At 48.5% G+C, this 19429-nt stretch overlaps 8 protein-coding genes and 1 non-coding gene across 9 annotated transcripts; 5 read left to right on the top strand and 4 right to left on the bottom strand.

Annotated features, from left to right (window-relative positions):
* Positions 1-39: 39 nt before the first annotated feature.
* Positions 40-2390, bottom strand: I302_101644 (2-isopropylmalate synthase; the record flags this gene model as incomplete). Its single annotated transcript, XM_065869326.1, has 10 exons — positions 40-727; positions 779-1199; positions 1262-1310; positions 1364-1414; positions 1474-1629; positions 1678-1735; positions 1785-1930; positions 1982-2097; positions 2178-2314; positions 2380-2390. 10 exons carry the CDS (start codon positions 2388-2390, stop codon positions 40-42), a joined length of 1833 nt encoding a protein of 610 aa, XP_065725398.1.
* A 410-nt stretch (positions 2391-2800) lies between these two features.
* On the bottom strand, positions 2801-4948 carry I302_101645 (dihydroxy-acid dehydratase; the record flags this gene model as incomplete). The annotated part of the gene is made up of 7 exons (XM_065869327.1): positions 2801-3174; positions 3229-3597; positions 3647-3836; positions 4109-4392; positions 4477-4616; positions 4669-4745; positions 4808-4948. 7 exons carry the CDS (start codon positions 4946-4948, stop codon positions 2801-2803), a joined length of 1575 nt encoding a protein of 524 aa, XP_065725399.1.
* Positions 4949-5260: 312 nt separating this feature from the next.
* On the top strand, positions 5261-6087 carry I302_101646 (imidazoleglycerol-phosphate dehydratase; the record flags this gene model as incomplete). Its single annotated transcript, XM_019187028.1, has 5 exons — positions 5261-5395; positions 5456-5641; positions 5703-5787; positions 5835-5934; positions 5985-6087. 5 exons carry the CDS (start codon positions 5261-5263, stop codon positions 6085-6087), a joined length of 609 nt encoding a protein of 202 aa, XP_019049906.1.
* Positions 6088-6200: 113 nt separating this feature from the next.
* I302_101647 (uncharacterized protein) lies at positions 6201-7056 on the bottom strand (the record flags this gene model as incomplete). The annotated part of the gene is made up of 5 exons (XM_065869328.1): positions 6201-6383; positions 6439-6578; positions 6632-6646; positions 6720-6953; positions 7008-7056. 5 exons carry the CDS (start codon positions 7054-7056, stop codon positions 6201-6203), a joined length of 621 nt encoding a protein of 206 aa, XP_065725400.1.
* A 371-nt stretch (positions 7057-7427) lies between these two features.
* Positions 7428-8840, top strand: I302_101648 (uncharacterized protein; the record flags this gene model as incomplete). The annotated part of the gene is made up of 4 exons (XM_065869329.1): positions 7428-7507; positions 7556-7786; positions 7845-8083; positions 8128-8840. 4 exons carry the CDS (start codon positions 7428-7430, stop codon positions 8838-8840), a joined length of 1263 nt encoding a protein of 420 aa, XP_065725401.1.
* Positions 8841-9305: 465 nt separating this feature from the next.
* On the top strand, positions 9306-14232 carry I302_101649 (uncharacterized protein; the record flags this gene model as incomplete). Its single annotated transcript, XM_065869330.1, has 17 exons — positions 9306-9755; positions 9828-9891; positions 9978-10084; positions 10161-11341; positions 11394-11742; positions 11791-11838; positions 12060-12231; positions 12301-12559; positions 12624-12634; positions 12688-12704; positions 12753-12826; positions 12881-12914; positions 12968-13078; positions 13208-13325; positions 13391-13566; positions 13627-14105; positions 14172-14232. The coding sequence occupies 17 exons, from the start codon at positions 9306-9308 to the stop codon at positions 14230-14232; spliced, it is 3711 nt and encodes a 1236-aa protein (XP_065725402.1).
* On the top strand, positions 11881-11995 carry I302_101650. The gene has a single exon (XR_002021997.2). It is a non-coding gene; the product is annotated as a 5S ribosomal RNA (ribosomal RNA).
* Positions 14233-15003: 771 nt separating the features above from the next.
* I302_101651 (uncharacterized protein) lies at positions 15004-16877 on the top strand (the record flags this gene model as incomplete). The annotated part of the gene is made up of 3 exons (XM_019187032.1): positions 15004-16061; positions 16122-16546; positions 16621-16877. The coding sequence occupies 3 exons, from the start codon at positions 15004-15006 to the stop codon at positions 16875-16877; spliced, it is 1740 nt and encodes a 579-aa protein (XP_019049910.1).
* Positions 16878-17043: 166 nt separating this feature from the next.
* I302_101652 (uncharacterized protein) lies at positions 17044-19393 on the bottom strand (the record flags this gene model as incomplete). The annotated part of the gene is made up of 3 exons (XM_019187033.1): positions 17044-17139; positions 17443-17808; positions 17861-19393. 3 exons carry the CDS (start codon positions 19391-19393, stop codon positions 17044-17046), a joined length of 1995 nt encoding a protein of 664 aa, XP_019049911.1.
* Positions 19394-19429: the final 36 nt, after the last annotated feature.

A 19429-nucleotide genomic window follows, 5' to 3' on the forward strand; every position in this document is an offset into this window, starting at 1 on the left:
TGTAAGACATTACAGACCTTCGACGGGATCTCGAACTTTTTATGCACCTTCAGCCGCTTGGATAGGGCTTTGACCTAGATAACCGTTGGCAGCACTGATGACTGCTTTGAGACCACTCGCCGTGATGTCGGCATCGACACCCACTCCCCAGAATCCGCCCTTGGTCTTGTCCTTTGCATCGACGTTCGGTGGGATCAATTCCACATATGTAGCGGCTTTGACATCGGATCCAGCTCCAACAGCGTGCTCGGTATATTCCCGGATGGAGAGGGCAATGCCAAGATCACCTTGGAGAGCGTCGAGGAAGGAAGAGAGGGGACCGTTCCCTTCTCCAGAGATTTCTCGGAGAGTACCATCGATAAGCACTTTGGCGGTGAGTCTCTTGGATGCAGAGGGTAGATTGCCATCGAGACTTCTATCGGGACTGGGCTCGACAACAGATCCAACAAGAGATGCTACCCGGCTGTGTGAACGTGATCGATCGGGACTGCCCACAGCTGATGGTGTAGCGGATCGGATATCGACGGTAACAAAGGACTTGAGTACAAGTCGGCCATCGTAAATGGATCCACCGAGGTGATAGGTCTGTCGGAAGGCAGTGGTGATGTCTTTAGAAGTCATTTCTTTACCGGTGGTCTCGGATCTGTCTTGAACAACTTTGTAGAATGCGATTTGCATACGACGGGGTAGGTCGAGCGCGAGGGCGGATTTGACGATGTAGGCGATTCTAGAGGTGCGGCGTTAGTGACAGAAGTCTAACGCAAAGTTCCGAACTCACCCTCCCTTTCCAGACTGAGAGTTGACACGAATAACTGCTTCGTAGGTACAGCCAACATCCGCGGGATCGATAGGAAGGTAGGGCATGCTCCAGATCTTGTCGCCGGCCTTTTCTCTCCTGGTTTGAGCTTCGAAACCTTTCTTGATCGCATCTTGGTGACTTCCTGAGAAAGCGGTGAAAACGAGCTCTCCTGCGTAAGGGTGTCGAGGATGCACGGGAAGACCGGTGCATTCGGTGACGGTGTCGATGATGGAGAACATGTCGGAGAAATCGAGGTTTGGGGGGATACCTTGAGAATAGCAGTTGAGACCGAGAGTGACGAGATCGACGTTACCGGTTCGTTCACCGTTACCAAGGACCGTGCCTTCGATTCGGTCGGCCCCGGCGAGGATACCGAGTTCAGCAGCGGCGACGGCGCAGCCTGAATGTTAGCATTGAACGTCGCAGTGAAAAACTCACCTCTGTCATTATGTGTGTGTAGACTGATGATGCATTTCTCTCTCTCTGAGATCGTGGTGCAGAAGATTTCCACCTATACAGGATGTCAGCAATCTGCCAGTGTTGGAATGTATTCAAAGTACCTACTTGATCAGCAAAGCAATTTGGTGTTGCGACCTCAACAGTTGCGGGGAGGTTCTATGAGATTTTATGCCGTCAGTATTGATCTCGTGGACTCAATCGATGGAGCAGCTCACAAAGATAATCCTCTCCTCCTTGCGGCCATCTGCCCAGACACTCTTTTCACCGGCAAGCCAGGTTTTCTTGACGGCTTCACAGACTTCAACAGCATAAGGGGTTTCCGTTTGAGAGAAAGTCTCAGGAGAGTATTCGAAACGGAAACTCGTGCCGTGCTGTTTTGGTCAGCATTTTGTGCGGATCTGAAATATTTCATCACTCACAGAAGCGGCATACTGCTCGGCAAGCTCTCGGACGAGACGTGTGTGATCTGAGGCGAGTCTACGAGGTGGTTAACACTAAAAAACGGGAGCGACCGGGCTATACTCACTTGATGGTCTCCTCACGATCATTGTTGAATACTACTTCACGGAAAAGGCATGATGTCGCATTGTACATGTGAATGATGACGTGCTTCAACCCAGCAACCGCTTCGAACGTTCTTTTTATTAGGTCGGATCGTGCGGGTGTCAGGACCTGGAACTTGTTGAGCGTCTAATGCTTTAGCTAAGACACATATGGACTCACCTGGATCCATACGTCATCCGGGACCTCTCCATTGTTTTGTAGATCACGACAAAAAGCAAAGTCGGAATCCGAAGCAGCGGGATAAGACACTTCAATCTCCTTGAAACCCATTTGTACTATGTGTCTGAAGAAGCGTAGCTTTTGCTGGTTGGTCATGGCTACAAAGTTAGCCCGCGGTCATGACAGATTCACTCACGGTTTGCAAGACTCTGATTTCCATCTCTCAGATCCGTGCTCAGCCAGATGGGAGCTTTTTTGTTAACCTTGTCTGGCCATGTTCGATTCGGGAAAGGAACGGGGTTGAATGGCAGATATCTCTGCGAAGGATCGGCTCTGAGGCAGAGTCAGCGGGTACATACGTCGGAATGTTGTTGAAAGAGGGAGATTGGACGACTCACAGCATGGGCATTTTTGATGACTGTGATTTCTGTTCAGACCTGATATGTGTATGGCTGGTCCTTGCGGAAGTTGTTTTCTCGAATGGGGTGGATACAAGACAATGATAGTGCTACAATGCAATAGGATGGCAATGATGATGATGATCCAAGAGTTATAGTGTAGTTAGTTGTTCGAGTCAAAAGAAAAGAAACCGAATCATTACGAGTCACTCAGTGCACTTTCACTTTCTCAGATCACGTGACACAAACACATATATAGTCAATTGTACAGTGCTCATATTCATCACATCATATGCATATATGCATATATGCATGCATTGTGGTCCGTTTCATGTTCAAAGACTATAATATGATTGGTACAAGCAAAGAAGGAATGCATCACTCTCATGCGTCGGTGACTGTTACGTAGCAGATATATGTGTCAGCGTTCGGAACAAACACCGTGGAGGAATGCCAACTCACCACAACCATGCGAGGCATCAGTCACGAGTTTAGCGTATTTGTACAGTGTACCGCTAGTCACTTTGAGAGGTGGTGCGGTCCATGCAGCCTTTCGACGAGCCATCTCTTCGTCAGAGACATTCACGTTAAGAGTATTGGCGACAGCGTCGATGTCGATGATATCGCCGTCTTGTACCAGGGCGATGGGTCCTCCGACTTGCGCTTCTGGTACGACATGACCGACGACGAACCCATGAGAACCACCGCTGAATCGCCCGTCGGTGAGACAAGCGACATCGTAACCGAGACCAGCACCCATGATCAAACTGGTAGGTTTGAGCATTTCAGGCATACCTGTCAGGTAGTTAGCAGTGAGAGGTGGTCATCGAGAGATGTTCGAGAACTTACCAGGTCCACCCTTTGGTCCAAGATATCTCAATACAACCACAGTCTTCTCGCCCTTCTTGATTGAGCCAGACTCCACAGCTTTGACGAAATCTTCCTCAACATCGAATGCTCGGCATTTACCGGTGAATCGAAGACCCTCCTTTCCAGTGATTTTGGAAACAGCACCGCCTGGCGCGAGGTTACCGCGTAAGATTCGGAGATGCCCAGTTGATTTGATGGGATCATCGACCGGTCTAAGGATCTTCTGGCCTTCCCACTTGCTGCCGTGCTTCTCGACCCATCGGTCACAGTTCTCTCCGAGGGTCTTGCCGGTAACGGTGAGACCATCACCGGTCATGTATCCGTGTTTGATGAGGAAGTGGATGACACCTGTTATTGATGTTAGTAGATGGCCAAGGCGAGAGGGGGTGTCACTCACTTGGAATACCTCCAATGGTATGTATATCCTCCATGACGTATTTACCACTGGGTTTGAGATCGGCAAGGAGAGGTACACGGTCAGAGACTTTTTGGAAGTCGTCGATTGTGAGGTTGATTCCGACAGAGTGAGCGATGGCAATGAGATGGAGAACGACGTTGGTGGAACCACCGAGAGCCATTGTGAGGACCTAGATGTCAGCGGAGTCACATCGTCATTGCAACTCACCATGGCGTTTTCGAATGCTTCCCGAGTCATGATCTGTCTGGGGAGAATATTATTTTCGAGCAAATTTCGCATGACTGATCCCATCGAATCACACTCGGCCAACTTCTCGGGGTATTCTGCGGGCGACGAGGAGGATCCGGGGACGGTCATACCGAGTGCTTCGGCACATGACGCGATGGTGTTGGCGGTGTACATCTACTTGATCAGCGACAGTGAATCTCAATAGCAACTCACCCCTCCACAGGCTCCTGAACCGGGACAAGAATTTCTAACGGTATCGTATCTTGTCTTCTCTGCTGCTTCAGTCTGACCTTCTTGAAGGAAACGACCGTAACTCTGAAAAGCGGACACAATATCGAGGGTTTCTCCATTGCAATGACCGGGTTTGATGGTACCACCGTAAAGCATCAATCCGGGTCTGTTGAGTCGACCAAGAGCGATCAAGGTACCGGGCATATTTTTGTCACAACCGGGAATGACAACGGCACCGTCGAGCCAATGTCCTCCACATACACTTTCTACCGAGTCGGCGATGAGGTCACGAGACTGAAGGGAGTAGGACACTAAGGGGATCAGCTCGGACCGACCGTTCATTCACTCACTTCCTGAAGTTCCCATACTGATACCATCGGAAACGGCAGGAGTACCGAATTGATACCCAATGAGACCAGCTTCACCTAAAGATTTCTTCACTCTCTGACCGAGACCCAAGATGTGACCGTTACAGGGGTTACCCTCGTACCTGTTTATAGGTCAGCTGGGCCAGATGTGCAGTAGTAACAAGTAACACATACCACACACTTGCTACACCGACCATGGCCTTTTTGAGATCGTCATCGGTGTTGACGCCATCAGTCGCGTACAGCATCGCCTATAGCACACAAGTAAGCTAAGTCGTTACGTGCATGCATACACGAATCCCGCCAAACACACCTGAGAAGCACCCTGCGATTTTGGTTCGGTAATGGTCTTCGAGTACCGATTGATCGCCTCTGAAGCCGGACGAGCGGCCGAAGAGTGAACCGACCTGGCGGCGGTGGTGAGTGAGGACGAGAGGATGCGCCTTGGCAGCATTTTGAGAGGGTTGATTGAAGGGATGAGGATGAGAAGAGACGAGATGTGATATTGATGATATAGGGATGAAATGATTGGTGACAGGTTGTTTTTTTTCAGTGCAGCAGCTGGAATTATTTAACTCGACAGACGATCGGACCGAGCGGAGTTCGGTTGCATCTCCGTGTTTCCCAATATATATAACAGATCACCACTCAAAATATTATTGGGATCGACTCTGACACCTGGATGTAAGATGATCATCATAAGAATATAAATATATAAATTATAATTTATATCTGACATAACGCTCAAAATCACCACTCGTCCATCATGTCCGCCAGAACCGCATCAGTAGAGAGAAAAACCAGTGAAACGGAGATATCATGTACCATTGATCTCGATCATGTACCAGGTGTAACAACCCAGACCATCGATGTTAGCACGGGCATTGGTTTCCTCGATCATGTAAGTGGATGATGATATGTGATACGCACTCGGAACCACACTGACAGCCACCTCCCAAAGATGTTCACAGCTCTCGCTAAACACGGTGGCATGTCATTGACACTGAAGTGTAAGGGGGATTTACACATTGACGATCATCACACAGCAGAAGATTGCGCTTTGGCATTAGGAGCTGCATTCAAGAAGGCTTTGGGTGAGAGGAAGGGTATCAAGAGGTATGGATTCGCATACGCTCCCTTGGATGAGGTGAGTAGCATATCCCATCAGTCTACCTAACGAGTTGTGGGAAATGCTGATCCGATGGTAGTCCTTATCCCGAGCTGTTATCGATATCTCATCTCGTCCGTTCTTCGTGTGCAACCTTCCCTTCACGAGGGAAAAGATCGGAGACTGTAAGTCGCTCGACTTGTCTATGAGTATGCTCACTTTTATACCTCAGTGTCCACAGAAATGGTCTCTCACCTCCTTCAATCCTTTGCCTTTGAGGCTGGCGTGACCTTGCACGTCGACTCTATCCGTGGGGAGAACAATCATCACATGTAAGTCATTAACCTCTTCTTCGTGGACCCACCGCTGACATCCTTTACAGCGCCGAGTCCGCCTTCAAAGCCCTCGCACTCGCCATAAGAATGGCCATCAGCCGAACCGGTGGTGATGATGTACCAAGTACAAAAGGTGTCCTTGCCTTATAAATGTATAAATGCATAGATAGATTCGATATATATAGATATAATACTCTCTGCGCGTAGATTCGATCTGATGACCCAAGTTGAAATGGCGTCACCGTGAGCCTGCCTGACACCGCTCACTTCCCGTTTAATTCTGCAGACTCCTCTTCTGTCAGCTCACGGAAAGGGGTACCTGAACGATTTATAACAGGTATGGGATCGTTCTCGGGTGATGAAGCCCTTCCAGGTGTTGAGGAGGCCGATACGTCTACGGAAGGTGGTAAATCCCCCGCAGGTGCTTTCGAGTAGTATCTTCCAGCCTACGCAGGAAGCAGAATCAGCATCCTTCGATCTCGCAAAAGCTTGTATACTCACCTGTAATAACATTATACCGGTCAACATGACAGCTGTCATTATGTTATTCGTAGCGAGGTCTCGGACCGCGGTGACTAGCTCGGGGTACAGCTTGTGTTCGATCAGGGGAGAAGGTAATGGTGAAGGGATAAGTTTGATAGCTACGTGATTCAAGTCAGCCAATCGTTGGGATCAAAGTTATGACTTGACTTACTGGGATATACATCAGCTATCTGCGTGTAAGCGATAGCGGCCCAGAGGACTTCCACAGTCAGCGATGCCATACCAGTGCTTTAACTCACCTATGCTTCCTCCGTCGAACAGAACTTCTCCCCCTTGTCCCTGATATCCCTTGACTGCTCGCCCGCCAGCACTTATCAGCGCTACTAGCCCTACAGCGATATACACCCATCCCATCCCATTTGGCGCATTGCTAAGGAAAGAGTAGTAGTTGATGGATGTATTGAGAGCGTCAGGAGTGACAGGAGAGCGCCATAGAACGTTGTGGTCGGCAATCCAGTGGGTAAATGTGGTCCCTAAGGGCGGAAATACCATAAGCTTATATAATTAACATGATGTATACGACTTACCCAAGAGGAAGCACGTCGACATGGTGACCAGTGTTGTCCGCCAGACCATTATGAATCTTTCTGCAGGTGTCGGTGGCTGATACAAGGGTGATGCTTGATGAATACCAGTGAAATGGGGAGGATATAGAAGAGAGAAGATTCAGCCGAGGTCGGTGGTTTTTCATCATTCGTCATCCGTTGGGCATAATAAGCTGGAGAAGATGGGAGAACCACGTGGTTCCCACGTTAGGTCATATCCACATATCGTCATAAAAGCCTGTATGTATAACTTAGACGATAAGATCAACATTGATTTCTAACTTCTGTTCTTCTGCTCTTGATCTGTCGAATCTACTGTATTCAATGGGTAACAGGTAACGATAACATCCCACCGATATCGAAAACAGCTCCCATGATGTCTATCTCATCGCCTTGTTCATCATGATCAATCAAACTCCCGAATGTCCTTGCTGTCAACAGCGGCAACACCCTCTTTATTGCGCCGCGTGTCTTCGAGAAGGGTGAGTTGTTCATGTCCAAGCAAGTTATCCAGCTGACCTTGAACAAAGGATCGCACTTCACAACGAAGCTCTCAAGAACATTCAAGCACAGATTGACTCAATCGTGGCCAAAGCCACGAGCACGCTCGGCGGACCTCCGCAATCCACGGCGTCGATAAGTACACAAAAAGGTCTTACCGCTTGGAGACTCTTACGGGCCGAGTTGGATGACAAGGAGCGGCGTTGTGCCGACCTGAAGAGGCTGATTAGACAAAGGGAGAACAACATTCTGACAGGTGAGTAGGTCTTCATTGGTTTCGTCGCTGATCTTGATAGCCAAAAACCGCATATCAAATAGTGCCCTTCATCAGAGACGATCCAATCTAGAGACTCTACGTTCCAGCCCTTCACCTGAGATCACACTGAAGAATGCTATAAAGCGTTGCGAAGATGAGCAACGTACTGCTTCCTATCATATAGTCAACGCACGGCGGGTGCTCGTCAGAGAAGCGGTCAACGTGTTCGGCTTGAGTAAAGGAGCTGTTGGAGAGTGGACGATAGCGGGGTTGACTTTACCAAGTCCAGATGCGCTCAGACGTAAGTCAACTATTCCCCAGGTATGCGCTGACCACACCGCACAGTATATCCCTCGACGCACGTCAACGCCGCCCTTTTCCATACCATTCACCTTCTCGCTCTGATCACGTCCTACCTGTCGATAAACCTTCCTTTCAGCCCAACCCCTCCGCCCCCCTTGGAATCTCGTCACGTTGGTCGACCCTCAATGAAAGCCAACACTCCATTCGTCGGTACGACCAAATGGAGAGATAAGAACGTACTTTGGATGTCGAGTACAGCATCTGTGGCGAGCAAGCTCAAAACTCGTAGCTCTCTCTCCGCGAGCAAGATTTTCGCTCAACCCAATATATCAGCTATCATCGCCAAATCCACGAACAAACATCGCCAATTCCTGACTTCGTTCGCTCTTCTATCGTTCTCGGTAGCCTACCTGGCATGGTCTCAAGGTGTACAAGGTATTGGAATTAGAGATGGACAAGATTATCCCGATGACTCGGACGAAGACGACCCAAAACAACCTACAAACCCAGATTCGGTCTTGATTTCGACTACATCCATTCTCGAGATGATCGCTGCGCTGTCAACTTCGCCTGATCTAGGTCGACGGACTCATGAACCTGGGACCAACCACGTCCTGCGGCATCTCGGCTTCGGACTAGATGTAGCCAAGGTTGTTCAGAGTGTGCTGAGTTCAGAGGAGAAGAGATGGGGCGTGAAGCCGGCAAACGGTTCCGGAGAAGATCTTAGCGAAGGGTGGGATCTTTTGGATAATTGATTTAGGGTAGGATGGAACTTTTGTATGTATAATCGTGATATCTTTTGGACGCCTTGAGCAGGTCTTTAACAAGTTGTAGCAGTAGAGATGAGTATGTATATGAAAATAACATGTGTTTACTATGTGTATTCACTTTGGGATCAGGGTAGAATAGAGTATATGCGCTATGACGATCACATGTTTTTCTTTTTCTGGGTCATCTATCGGATGTCGCAGATATATATTTCAGTCAGTTCCTGTAGCTATACAAGTAGATCTCAGATCTAACTAGATAAACAACGACTATCAACAATCTTGTCTTATTTCATCTCATCTCGAGCAAGTCGTATCATACATATCATCATACAAAGCATACTTCATCTCGACCTGTGTATACTCTCCACAGCTTGAACATGAACCGACTCAGAGAAGAACTCATCCGTTAAGCCAAAGCATAACATACTCGCCATTCCCTCTTCGTCAACAATGCCGCACCAAGACGAACCTGGCCCATCGACTCAGCCACCTGAAATACACATCACAACAACGCCAGATATCGCTCAACCCCCAAGGATCCCTTCCCCTCTGAGGTCCGGTCCACCTTCACCCACCTCGCCTGGAAGAAGGCGGGACCGTCATTCGTCAAGTCATGCCAAACACGCTTCATTCGCTTTAGGCGGTGGTGATGATGGGGATGACAACCACAGTAGCATTTCAGGTACTCCTCGTGCTCCCGCTGCTCGAGTGGATACAAACTCAAGTGACTCTGTGAAAGAAAAGGTCGAAGATGGGGTCGAGAACAAAAGCTGGATGGAGAGAGTCGTATTGCTAGGCAGGCTAAGGGCGAGAAAATTAGTCGGACATAGATGGTTTAAATGGGTTGGACCAAAGTTGACATGGAAAGACATGAAACCTGTTGCGAGGGGGACTTTCTCTGTGAGCACATGTCTTGTATTCCCACCCTATGAATTGTGAGATGGGAGTTGCTGATCTATTCTGGTGCTGTAGAGCTGGGTCGGGCTGGTATTGCTACTTATAGTTCCAGTGGAAAGGGCAATCGGTCAAGCAGCTTGTAAGTGGTCGTGCCCGCAAGCTTGAGCAAGAGACTCTTCTTTCCATTACTCAGTCGACTCTGACCTATTACTTCCCTGCACTTAGTCTTCTCCCTCATTGTTGCTTTTATGCTACCGCCAAGTCAACCTGTAGTACAACAATTTGAGATTTATCTGAATCTGTTCTTCTTCAACGGCTTAGCTTGGGCATGGGTGAGCAGTCGACGATCCCTTGTTATGGATCATGTGGATAACAGGAACGCAAGCTGAACCTTTGCATATCATTCAGGTCGCCCTTGCCGTCTTCATCGCCGGGAAGACCAGACAGACGACAGATCCTGCCAAAATCGCCTCAGCAGAGGCAAAGTACGCCTACCTCGGAGACAGCAATCCTACAACATACCGGGAGAGAATCTTGTATGACGGAACTTATCTTCAAGCGAAACCGGCAGTTATTTGTGCTGTTTTCTTGGCAGTCGGCACCGGCGCAGCGCTGTGGTGGAAGCTGCGTACCCAACCTAGTCCCGCAACGTTCCCCTTGGTCCTGTCCTGTGTTTTGATTGATATCGGTTTGACCACTGCCGTCTTCTATCCTTACGACCTATACACTTCCGGTCTGCTATTCTTCCTTCCAATGGCTATCCAGGCGGGACTGGGATGTATCGCTACATTGTTCATCTTCCCCGAATCAGTTGGACACTCATTCCAGTCAAAGTTTCCCGGAATACTCAATCCCCTGGCTGGAGCGATGAAGTCAATCGAATCACTCTTCCAAGAAGCTAAGTCCAATTCTGCCGTCGATGAGGGGCTATTGTCGACCAATGAGGCAAAGAGGGAGAAAGAGTTCGCTGCCAAGTTAGAAGACTGGGCAGAGAGGAGCAAAGACATTCGACAACAATTGCTCCAATCCCTTGCCGGTCTTCCACCACTGCGAGCTCAGCAGAGATACCTCAACGTGGACTTCAGCTACAGTCGATTATCAGGGGAAGATCTTCGGACACTTTTCGATCTGCTTGCCCTTGTTCAAGCTCGATCAGGTGGTATGGCTTTCTTCTTCGACGTGATTGTGACCAACGCTAGACACACTCATCTGGATTCCTCAGCATGGTCGGTTTATAAAGTCAATCAATCTCGTCCAGGCTCGAGAGCCGCTTCGATACGGAACGAAACCGGAGCGGACGAGAGCAGAAGGGAGAGTTTGGCCGATGATAGCATCGGTGGAGATGGAACAGTCACACCTCCGATTGATCACGACGATTCGACCGACAACCTAGCGCACGAACGAAGCTCCTACTTCAGCGGAAAGAAATTGCATTTCGCAAACTTCATCAGAAAGAGCGGTTCATCACATGGTCTGAACAGAGATAAAGGCAGTCATGTCTCTTTACTTGATCATCTCAGGAAGATACAACAACCAGTGGGAGTGTATGAAAGCACCAGATATATGGACATCGAAAAGGCTTTTGCCAGGTAAGTCACGACCTGTCCATGACCCAAAACTGAGCTAATGTTACGGGCACAGCGATACCGAATACGTTCTTGAGCAGCTCAATATTCTGGCTCGAGGGTGCCTTCCTGTCATACGAGCATGTGAAGCTGCGTTATCAGCCTCGACCAGCTGGATCTCCAACTTGAATCGCGACCGACGCGTGATTCCCAAATTCCCTCAAGGCAAAAAGAAGCAGATATCGGCTGACGAATTGAACGAGAAACGATCCCCTGAAGACATGAATAAGCTGAAAAAAGTGACGGAAGATCTACAATCCGCTTTGAACGAATTTTGCGTTATCAGAGTCGAAGTGATCAAACCTTACAGACACCTCTTCGACCCGAATCATCCAGCTGATGAAGGTATACACGGGTCGGACAAGGTGAGTGGGATTACCAGCTCTCAACTCGACTGATTTATTTCCGCTCAGACCAACTTCCGAGGATTATTCCAAAATTTCGTGGCTCAGTATCATTTGGTAAGTTTTTCACTGATTGCTCCATCACTGCTCTATCCCATCTACGGCCATAGAATCTACGAAACATCGCATCCCGTTAGCTCTGCACAATTAAGTTGGATATCGCTCGATTAGTACCAAAGTGGGGGACCATCTGGGAATCTCGAGTGCTGTAGTTTTTTGCAAGACCCAGAAATGGCAGCACGAGACCATTCATTGCTGACTTAAGCTGCAACTGTCAGATTGAATTCACCGAAGCGCTTCTCAACTTATTGCGGCAGATGCAGGAGCTTGATAAAACACGTCAAAGGAGGAAATTTTGGTATCCCCGCATGTCGAATTTGCTTGCGCATCTTCGTCATACGCACAAGGAGAAGCATCTGACAGATGGTGATGATGGTCACGACAACGATGGTGAGGTTTTAGATCTTTCAGGTTGTCTGGAATCAGGGACTGATGACGATCCGTAATGCGTTTCGATAGCGGCGTTCTCCCGAGGGGATGAAGACGAAGATCATTTTCTGGGTGAGGCGAAAAAGCGAAACCCCGAATACAAACCTTTCGAGAATCCTTATCTCAACGGCATATCTCGTCTAGCAGGAGTGACGGACATGTTGGGAAGTAGGAGTTTCATGTACGCTATAAAAGCGGCCATCTTGGGCGCTTTGACTAGTTTGCCTAATTTCATCGCTTCGTCGGCTTCATTTTACTACTTTAACAGAGGAATCTGGGTGACTATCATGTAAGTGATCATTTTAACGATCTCTTTTCGGTTTCGCCAAGCTGATCCGCGAGAATGATTATAGGGCTCAATTGAGTGAGTATTCGCCGTCGAACGATATATTACGGAGCTGATAAATAACAATGCAGCTTTGGCGGTCTTCTCGGTAAGTCAGGCGGATATGGTCAAATCCTTGAACTGACACGATGATCAGGGTGATACTACGGTCGCCTGGCTTGGACGAGTCGTAGCTTCCTTCTGGGGATGCTTATTCGGAATGGTGGCTTGGTAGGTGCGAAGGTCCTGTTCATTCGTCAAAGAAGCTTATCGTGTAATGAGTAGGTATATCGGCTGTGGATCTGGCAAAGGCAATGCAGTAAGTCAACGTTCACAGCTAGATGTATGAGCGGTACTGAACAACATCTTCAGTACGGACTCGCAGCAGTCTGTGCGGTAGCATTCCCGATTGCAATCTTCTTTCGGGTACATTTCCCAGGTCAGGTCTTGACTGCTGTCATGACACCTGTTACGTTCGGTTTAGTCATAGGTACGTCCTTTCTGGAAAAGTCTTTCCCATTTCAGTGACGAGAGCTGATCATTGACCTCAGGCTATGTAAGCTACAGATCCCTGTTCGACAATTTTTGAGGTTCCGCTCACAATTTTTCTAGTCGTACTTCAATGGATCGATTGGACCGCTCACTTACGCTCAGTGGGGCTGGGATGTAGCATGGAGACGATTCGTTTGTGTGCTGATAGGAATTACAGCGGCTTGGATCTTCTCATACAGTAAGTATACATGCGAAACTTGTTCTTTATCAATGATTGAATTCAGTTGACTTATACTTTCACAGTCCCGCCCGTTTACTCAGCCAAACGGGCTATCCGTCATTCTTACGCCCAGACCATAAATGCGGCAGGGTCGATCTTCTGTGATGTACTTTCTCATGCCAACGACCATCACTTTCGGCTGAAAGAGGATGATCTGATTCGGCAAAACCTTATCACTTGGCGAAGTAAATTGAACAAGGTGAGTCAACCCCTTCTCGCATGGTCATTCAAGAAGACGACGGCTAACGTGCGGATATAGCTGGGGGCTCGACACAATTTTGCTTCCAACGAATACTCACTGAGAGGTCAATGGCCAGAAGAAAGGTACAAAGCTCTGTTGGACACCCTTCAAGATCTTTTCTCATTGTTATCTCAACTGAACCATGTTCTCACCCAACTGGATAGACCATGGCGAAAGGCATTACTTGATCGAACGAGACTCTCAGATCCCGCTTTCCTGGGTGATGTTCTAGCAGTGATGAGCATGTGCTCCACCGCGCTGAGAGCAGGTACGGCTCTTCCTCAAATCACGCCTAGTCCCTTGGTAGCAAGATTCAGGTTGGGTAAGACGAAAGGTTTGGATCTGCCTCATGATCCGAGTGAGCAATCGGGTGAACTACCAAGCCTGGTGACTGTAGATGTATTGGAGTCGGATAATTACCTGAGGTATGCCCTGGGTATAACGACTACTTTCTCGTTGATATCGAGATTGGATAGGATCGTTGTAATTTGTAAAACGTGAGTTTGTGATCGATCTGTACAGCTAAAGTAGTAGTCGAATTGACCATGTTGTTCACGCGATAGATTGTTGGGGGAAAACTTCCATATCTCAGGCTTACATTTGGAGCAAAATCATAGAGTATAATACGTGATATCATCGGAACGATTCACCGGAGTAGAAGACGGAGAATAGCATGTAGTGAACGAACTTCACATGGGTGTTGTACAATTTACTTTACTGAAATGTATCTGTATGCGGCAGGAATGGAATCAATGCCACTGATGTATGTGGTTGGTATCGAACCGGTAGTTACGTAAAGGGGATCTTGTTTCTTTTTTGCCTTGGCGTCGGTGTGCGATGCTTGGTGGCTTAGCGTGTAATGGGGATTCCCTTAAAACTTCATACATTCCTGACCTAATCCGGAAGTAGTGGGTTCCTCTCTCGAACTGTAAAAACGGTCAACATGCAGAGCACGAGTGTAGAGAGGGAGTGGACATAGCATGCTGCATGTCTAGTGTTACTACTGTAGAGTAGTGTCCCAGGTGAGTGCAAGGGGAAGGAACCTGCATACATACCGTGGAAAAACAATCTTTTTTTAGGATTTCATGGGATGGATGCTAATTTCTACCCGCACGTCCCCGTGAGAGATGTCGTATGCACGGACTTATGGATTGATTGATGATTGTTGTCGATACTCGTTTCATCATCATCATCATCATCATCTAACATAAATTCGTTCTCTTCCTCTCTCTCTTTCCCTTGCTCACGTTCCTTTTTCTATCGGCCCTTCGGCCTAGTCTCGTTGTTTTCTTTCTCATACATCTCATCGCCATATCTTTGATACTGTTGCCATCTTATCCTCTTGTGATACTTCTTGTTCGATACAAGTAACATCATCACATCGATCCACCAATCATGAGTCTGGCACTCCCTTCCCAAAGCAACAACAACCCATTCTCAACACCCGGTGTATCGCCCACCTCATCCAACGACGGTCATCGGGACGTCTCACCATCATCATCTTCTGAAGCAGGTCCATCAAGCTTTGTTCCCCCACCATTACCACCTAGACCCATACCTGCAGGAAAGAGGAAACCCGTACCATCTTACCCCAACAACGGTTCTCTGGAAGGACCTGTTCCCAGGGCAGCAGCACCAGCTCTACCACCACGACCCGAACGATATTCTATAACGCCTGATCAACCAACTTATCAAGATCACAACATCGTTGATCGCTCTCAATTACCACCACCACCCCCACCTATCAATGAGAAGTATGGACCCTATCCAGCTAGAAAGAAGGAGAAATGGTGGTATCCCGCTAGTACGAAAGGTAGAAGATGGTGGTGGGGTTGTCTAGTAGCGTTGATATTAGCTATCGCAATTGCGATAGCTGTATGTGCTGCTGTGTTATCGAAGAAACACTCGTCAAGTGAGGATGAAGATCAGAATACGAGTGGTTTGACGGGATCGACAGGATCGTCCGGCACGACATCTGGCAGTACGACTGATGGTGGACATCCCCTTTCGGTAGCCAATGGAGGAGTAAATATCGGTAAACCAGGAGATATCGCATCGTTTGGCAAGAAATCCACCGACCATTTCGTCATGACCACCAACCGATCCATCGCAGTGACGAGACTCGACCCGATCGTCAACCCCAATGCTCCAGCATCTCACCTGCACAGAATCCACGGTTCTTCATACTTCACAGCCAACTTGACCTCTGCCAGTGAGATGCAGAAACTGGCACAGTGTACTACAACATCGGTTCAGGATGATAAATCGGCTTATTGGGTGGCTCAGCTGTACTACCAATGGCCGAACGGTTCACTCTCCTCAATCCCATTAGACAGGACTTCGCTCTACTACTTCCAGAAAGCTCCCACCGGTGTTCCTATCTATCCGTTCCCCGACAATTATAACATCGTCGCTGGTGACCCCATGCGTCGTAGTGTGAATGAGAGTGACCCGTGAGTAACCGTCATCAAATTACCACTGTATCAACAACGCTGACATCTACTCTTTCGCAGATCAAGTCAAGCACTGTGGTGGCAGTGTTACCGAGGGAACAAAGGCGACACCAAGAACCTCGGATTCCCTTCAACCGATTGCGGTGGCGGTCTGGTCCAAGCTATCCAATTCCCAAGTTGTTGGGATGGTGTTTATGCGGACGACGCGGACTATTCCACCCATGTAGCTTATCCCGAAGATGGAACAAATGGTTATAGATGCCCTGCTGCTTTCCCCAAGAAATTCATCACCCTTCAGTTCGAAACTGTCTTCGCTACCTACAAACTGCCCTTCAATGGTGCTGGAAAGGTTACCTGGGTTATGTCAAACGGTGATACGAGTGGTTATGGTATTCATGCGGACTTTATGAACGGTTGGAAAGCTGAGACTTTGCAAGGTGTATTGGATGATTGTAGATATATGAACGCGACGGCGTTAATTTCCGGTGAGTACTAACGTCCAATACGATGAATCGAAGTAATCTACGAGATGCTAATCAAACGATGTTACATCTTGCAGCTCCTGACGATCCAGGAAATTGCCCCCATCTCAACAAAACCATGGATTTCGATATCACTTACGGATGTAGACTGCAGACTCCCATCGTCGACGAGGACGTAGGAGAACTTAACCCTATCAAATACCTGCCAGGTTGCAATGGAATTTGGTCCGGTAACACCTCCAAACCCGCTTGTCCTCCCGATCACGTCGAAGGAGGTTATCTGGAAATGATCGAACCGACCATCTGGATCAACGAGGAACCATATCGATATTAAAATTATCAGCAACAAATCTCTCAATAGATCTTATAGACATAGATTATTTGGATATTCGTAGATAGTGTATAATGCCTGACAGGATCCGGTAATTTTGTTGTGATTCTATACATTGAATATGGACATGCAACGACTTATCTACATCATTCACGCACGTATATATGGTTTAGTCGGCAGCCATGATGCTCTCATAGCAGGATGTACAGAAAGCTTTACCGTCCTTCGGGAAGAACAAGTTGTTGGCGAATTCGTTGTGACATTGCTGGACGACAATGGTAGAACGTCAGCAAAGATGCCTGTAGTGACAGGTAGGAGGGAGACCGGGCGGTGTGACACGGGGGGGAAGGAGGGACAGAGGCGGACAAGCCGAGAGAAGTAGCAAAAGGCGAGCGAGCGAGAGAAGCAAAGTGGGAAGGACGAGATAGTATAGGCAAACAAGAGAGAGGGGAAGCGGGGCAGGGATGAAATAACTCGGGCAAGAGGCAAAGGAGCAGCAGAGAAAGGAGAAGCATAGAGGGGAAAGGGGTAGAGGATCTCACGAGCCAAGCAGTCCAAATCAACTCACAGAGCAAACAAAGCACTCCTTATGCCATTTCGCTCCCATAGCATTGATCGCCAGATCAGGTATAGGCTTACTGCACGCCTTGCATTTCGGTTTATGGAGTCGAAGATGGCACCTCTCGCAATAAGGATGACCCTTTTGTATGACAAATGCGCTAGTCTCGTTTTCCTCCTCATCCTCATCCCCTTCTCTGACCTTTTCTGTTCCCGGGGCTGAAGATTTGGAAGGGTCAAGGAACGGATCACCACATTCGGAGCAGAAGAAATGAAGTTCGTGGTAGTATCGTTGACCAAGTATGGGATCGTTCAAAGTGACGAAACGAGGATCAACGATTGGCGTTTGACAATGATGACATCGGTGCGCGAATTTCTGGAAACGAGTTAGTGAGATGTACGAGTCTTATAAGCTACGGCCGACTCACATCGTGAAAGTCTAAATGACAGTATGCCTTCCCTTCCCACTCATAACTACTGACATGTTCCAACAACTCCCCACACTCTGCACACATAAAGCACTGCGGGTGCCAACGTTGATTCATAGCATTTACGATTCGACCGATGATGGCTTGACCGCATCCCGAACAGAGGAACGCTGAACCGTCAGGCTGTATACGATGCTGTTGTGGACGAGACGAGGCAGTTGGAGGTGGTCCAGCAAGAATGGACGGAACGATGACTGCCGGCGTGTCATTATCGAAGTTGATGGTCGGTACTGCAAAGCTGATTTCGCCCCCCTGCGAAGGTTCGTCCGCAGTGTCCGAAGAGGACACTGATATCACAGGGAGTCCAGAGAACTGGATGCCGGGGGATGAAGGACCATTACTCGTTCTTTTAGCCTTTGGTGTGACCTGAGTTGCATCTTGATTGTCCAATTCCTCGTCGGTGGTCGCTATCGAAGAGGTGTCCGAATCAGGTACGTTGATAGCAGGTAAAGGCGTAAATTTAGCTGGGCTGCGGTTGTCGGCAGTAGTATCTGGGGTGATGATAGTAGGAGGGATGGGCGATGGGGAGGGTGAAGGGGTTCTGATTGACGGTATTTCCATTATCGGTGAAGGTGACGGCGTTCTCTTCTGCTCTATCGACATCCCAGCCATACCATTGACCAAACCTCCCTCGTTCCCTTCTTCCACCACCGATGGTTGTTTCCGATTCATATTCTTCCTAAACCCATCTCCCATCCCCATTCCCACACTAGAGGGTATCCCTCTGTCCAGACTCTTTGAGGTGTTCACCCCTACCGGAGGCTTAGGCAGCGATCTCTTCATGGGCGAAGAGCTGAATCCTGTACGGTCTAGCGATTTCACCGATGAAACGGTATCGGAGCGTTCTAGGTTCGCTTGGATTGGAGAAGGGATGGGTGGAGGAGGCATGTCGTTGCGGATGGGAGTACGAGGAGAGGATGTTCCAGAGTGGCTGGGCGTTGATCCTGGTGTTGGTAGTACCCTGGGAGGAGGAAGAGGTCGAGATTGCAAATGGGGAGGAGGATGGTGTGATGACTGATTGGGAGTATTGATGCTGGGAGGTGCAGGACTTCTTGATCTGGCGGGAGGTGCGGGAGGACCTCCTGACGGAGATTGGTGACCCATCATAGCCATGGTGGAAGGGGGCGGTGGTTGAGTCATAGGTGAAGGAGATCTTGGAGGAGGTATCATATGGGGAGGATGATGATGGTGAGGTTGAGGATGAGGTTGAGGATATACCGGAGGGGGAGTCGATACGGCTGGATATGAGCTTGATGAGGACGCTATACCAGCTTGGGCTCTCAAAGCCGCTTCTTTGGCTCTTCTACGCTCTTGAAATGTCTGGAACACAGGTGCTTCATAAGCAACTTTTGGGGTTGGAGGGGGGACCGCTTCGACTGTTGGCATAGGTGAATGATAAGGTGCATAGGGTTGGGACGAGCTCGCTTGAGGTTGGTGATTCTGGTAGAATCCCTGCTGAGATGGATGATACATGTTTGAGGTAGGCTGCAAAGGTGGTGGATGGTTAGC

This window comes from Kwoniella bestiolae, chromosome 1 (genome assembly GCF_000512585.2).
Source record: "Kwoniella bestiolae CBS 10118 chromosome 1, complete sequence".
Lineage (NCBI taxonomy): Eukaryota > Fungi > Basidiomycota > Tremellomycetes > Tremellales > Cryptococcaceae > Kwoniella > Kwoniella bestiolae.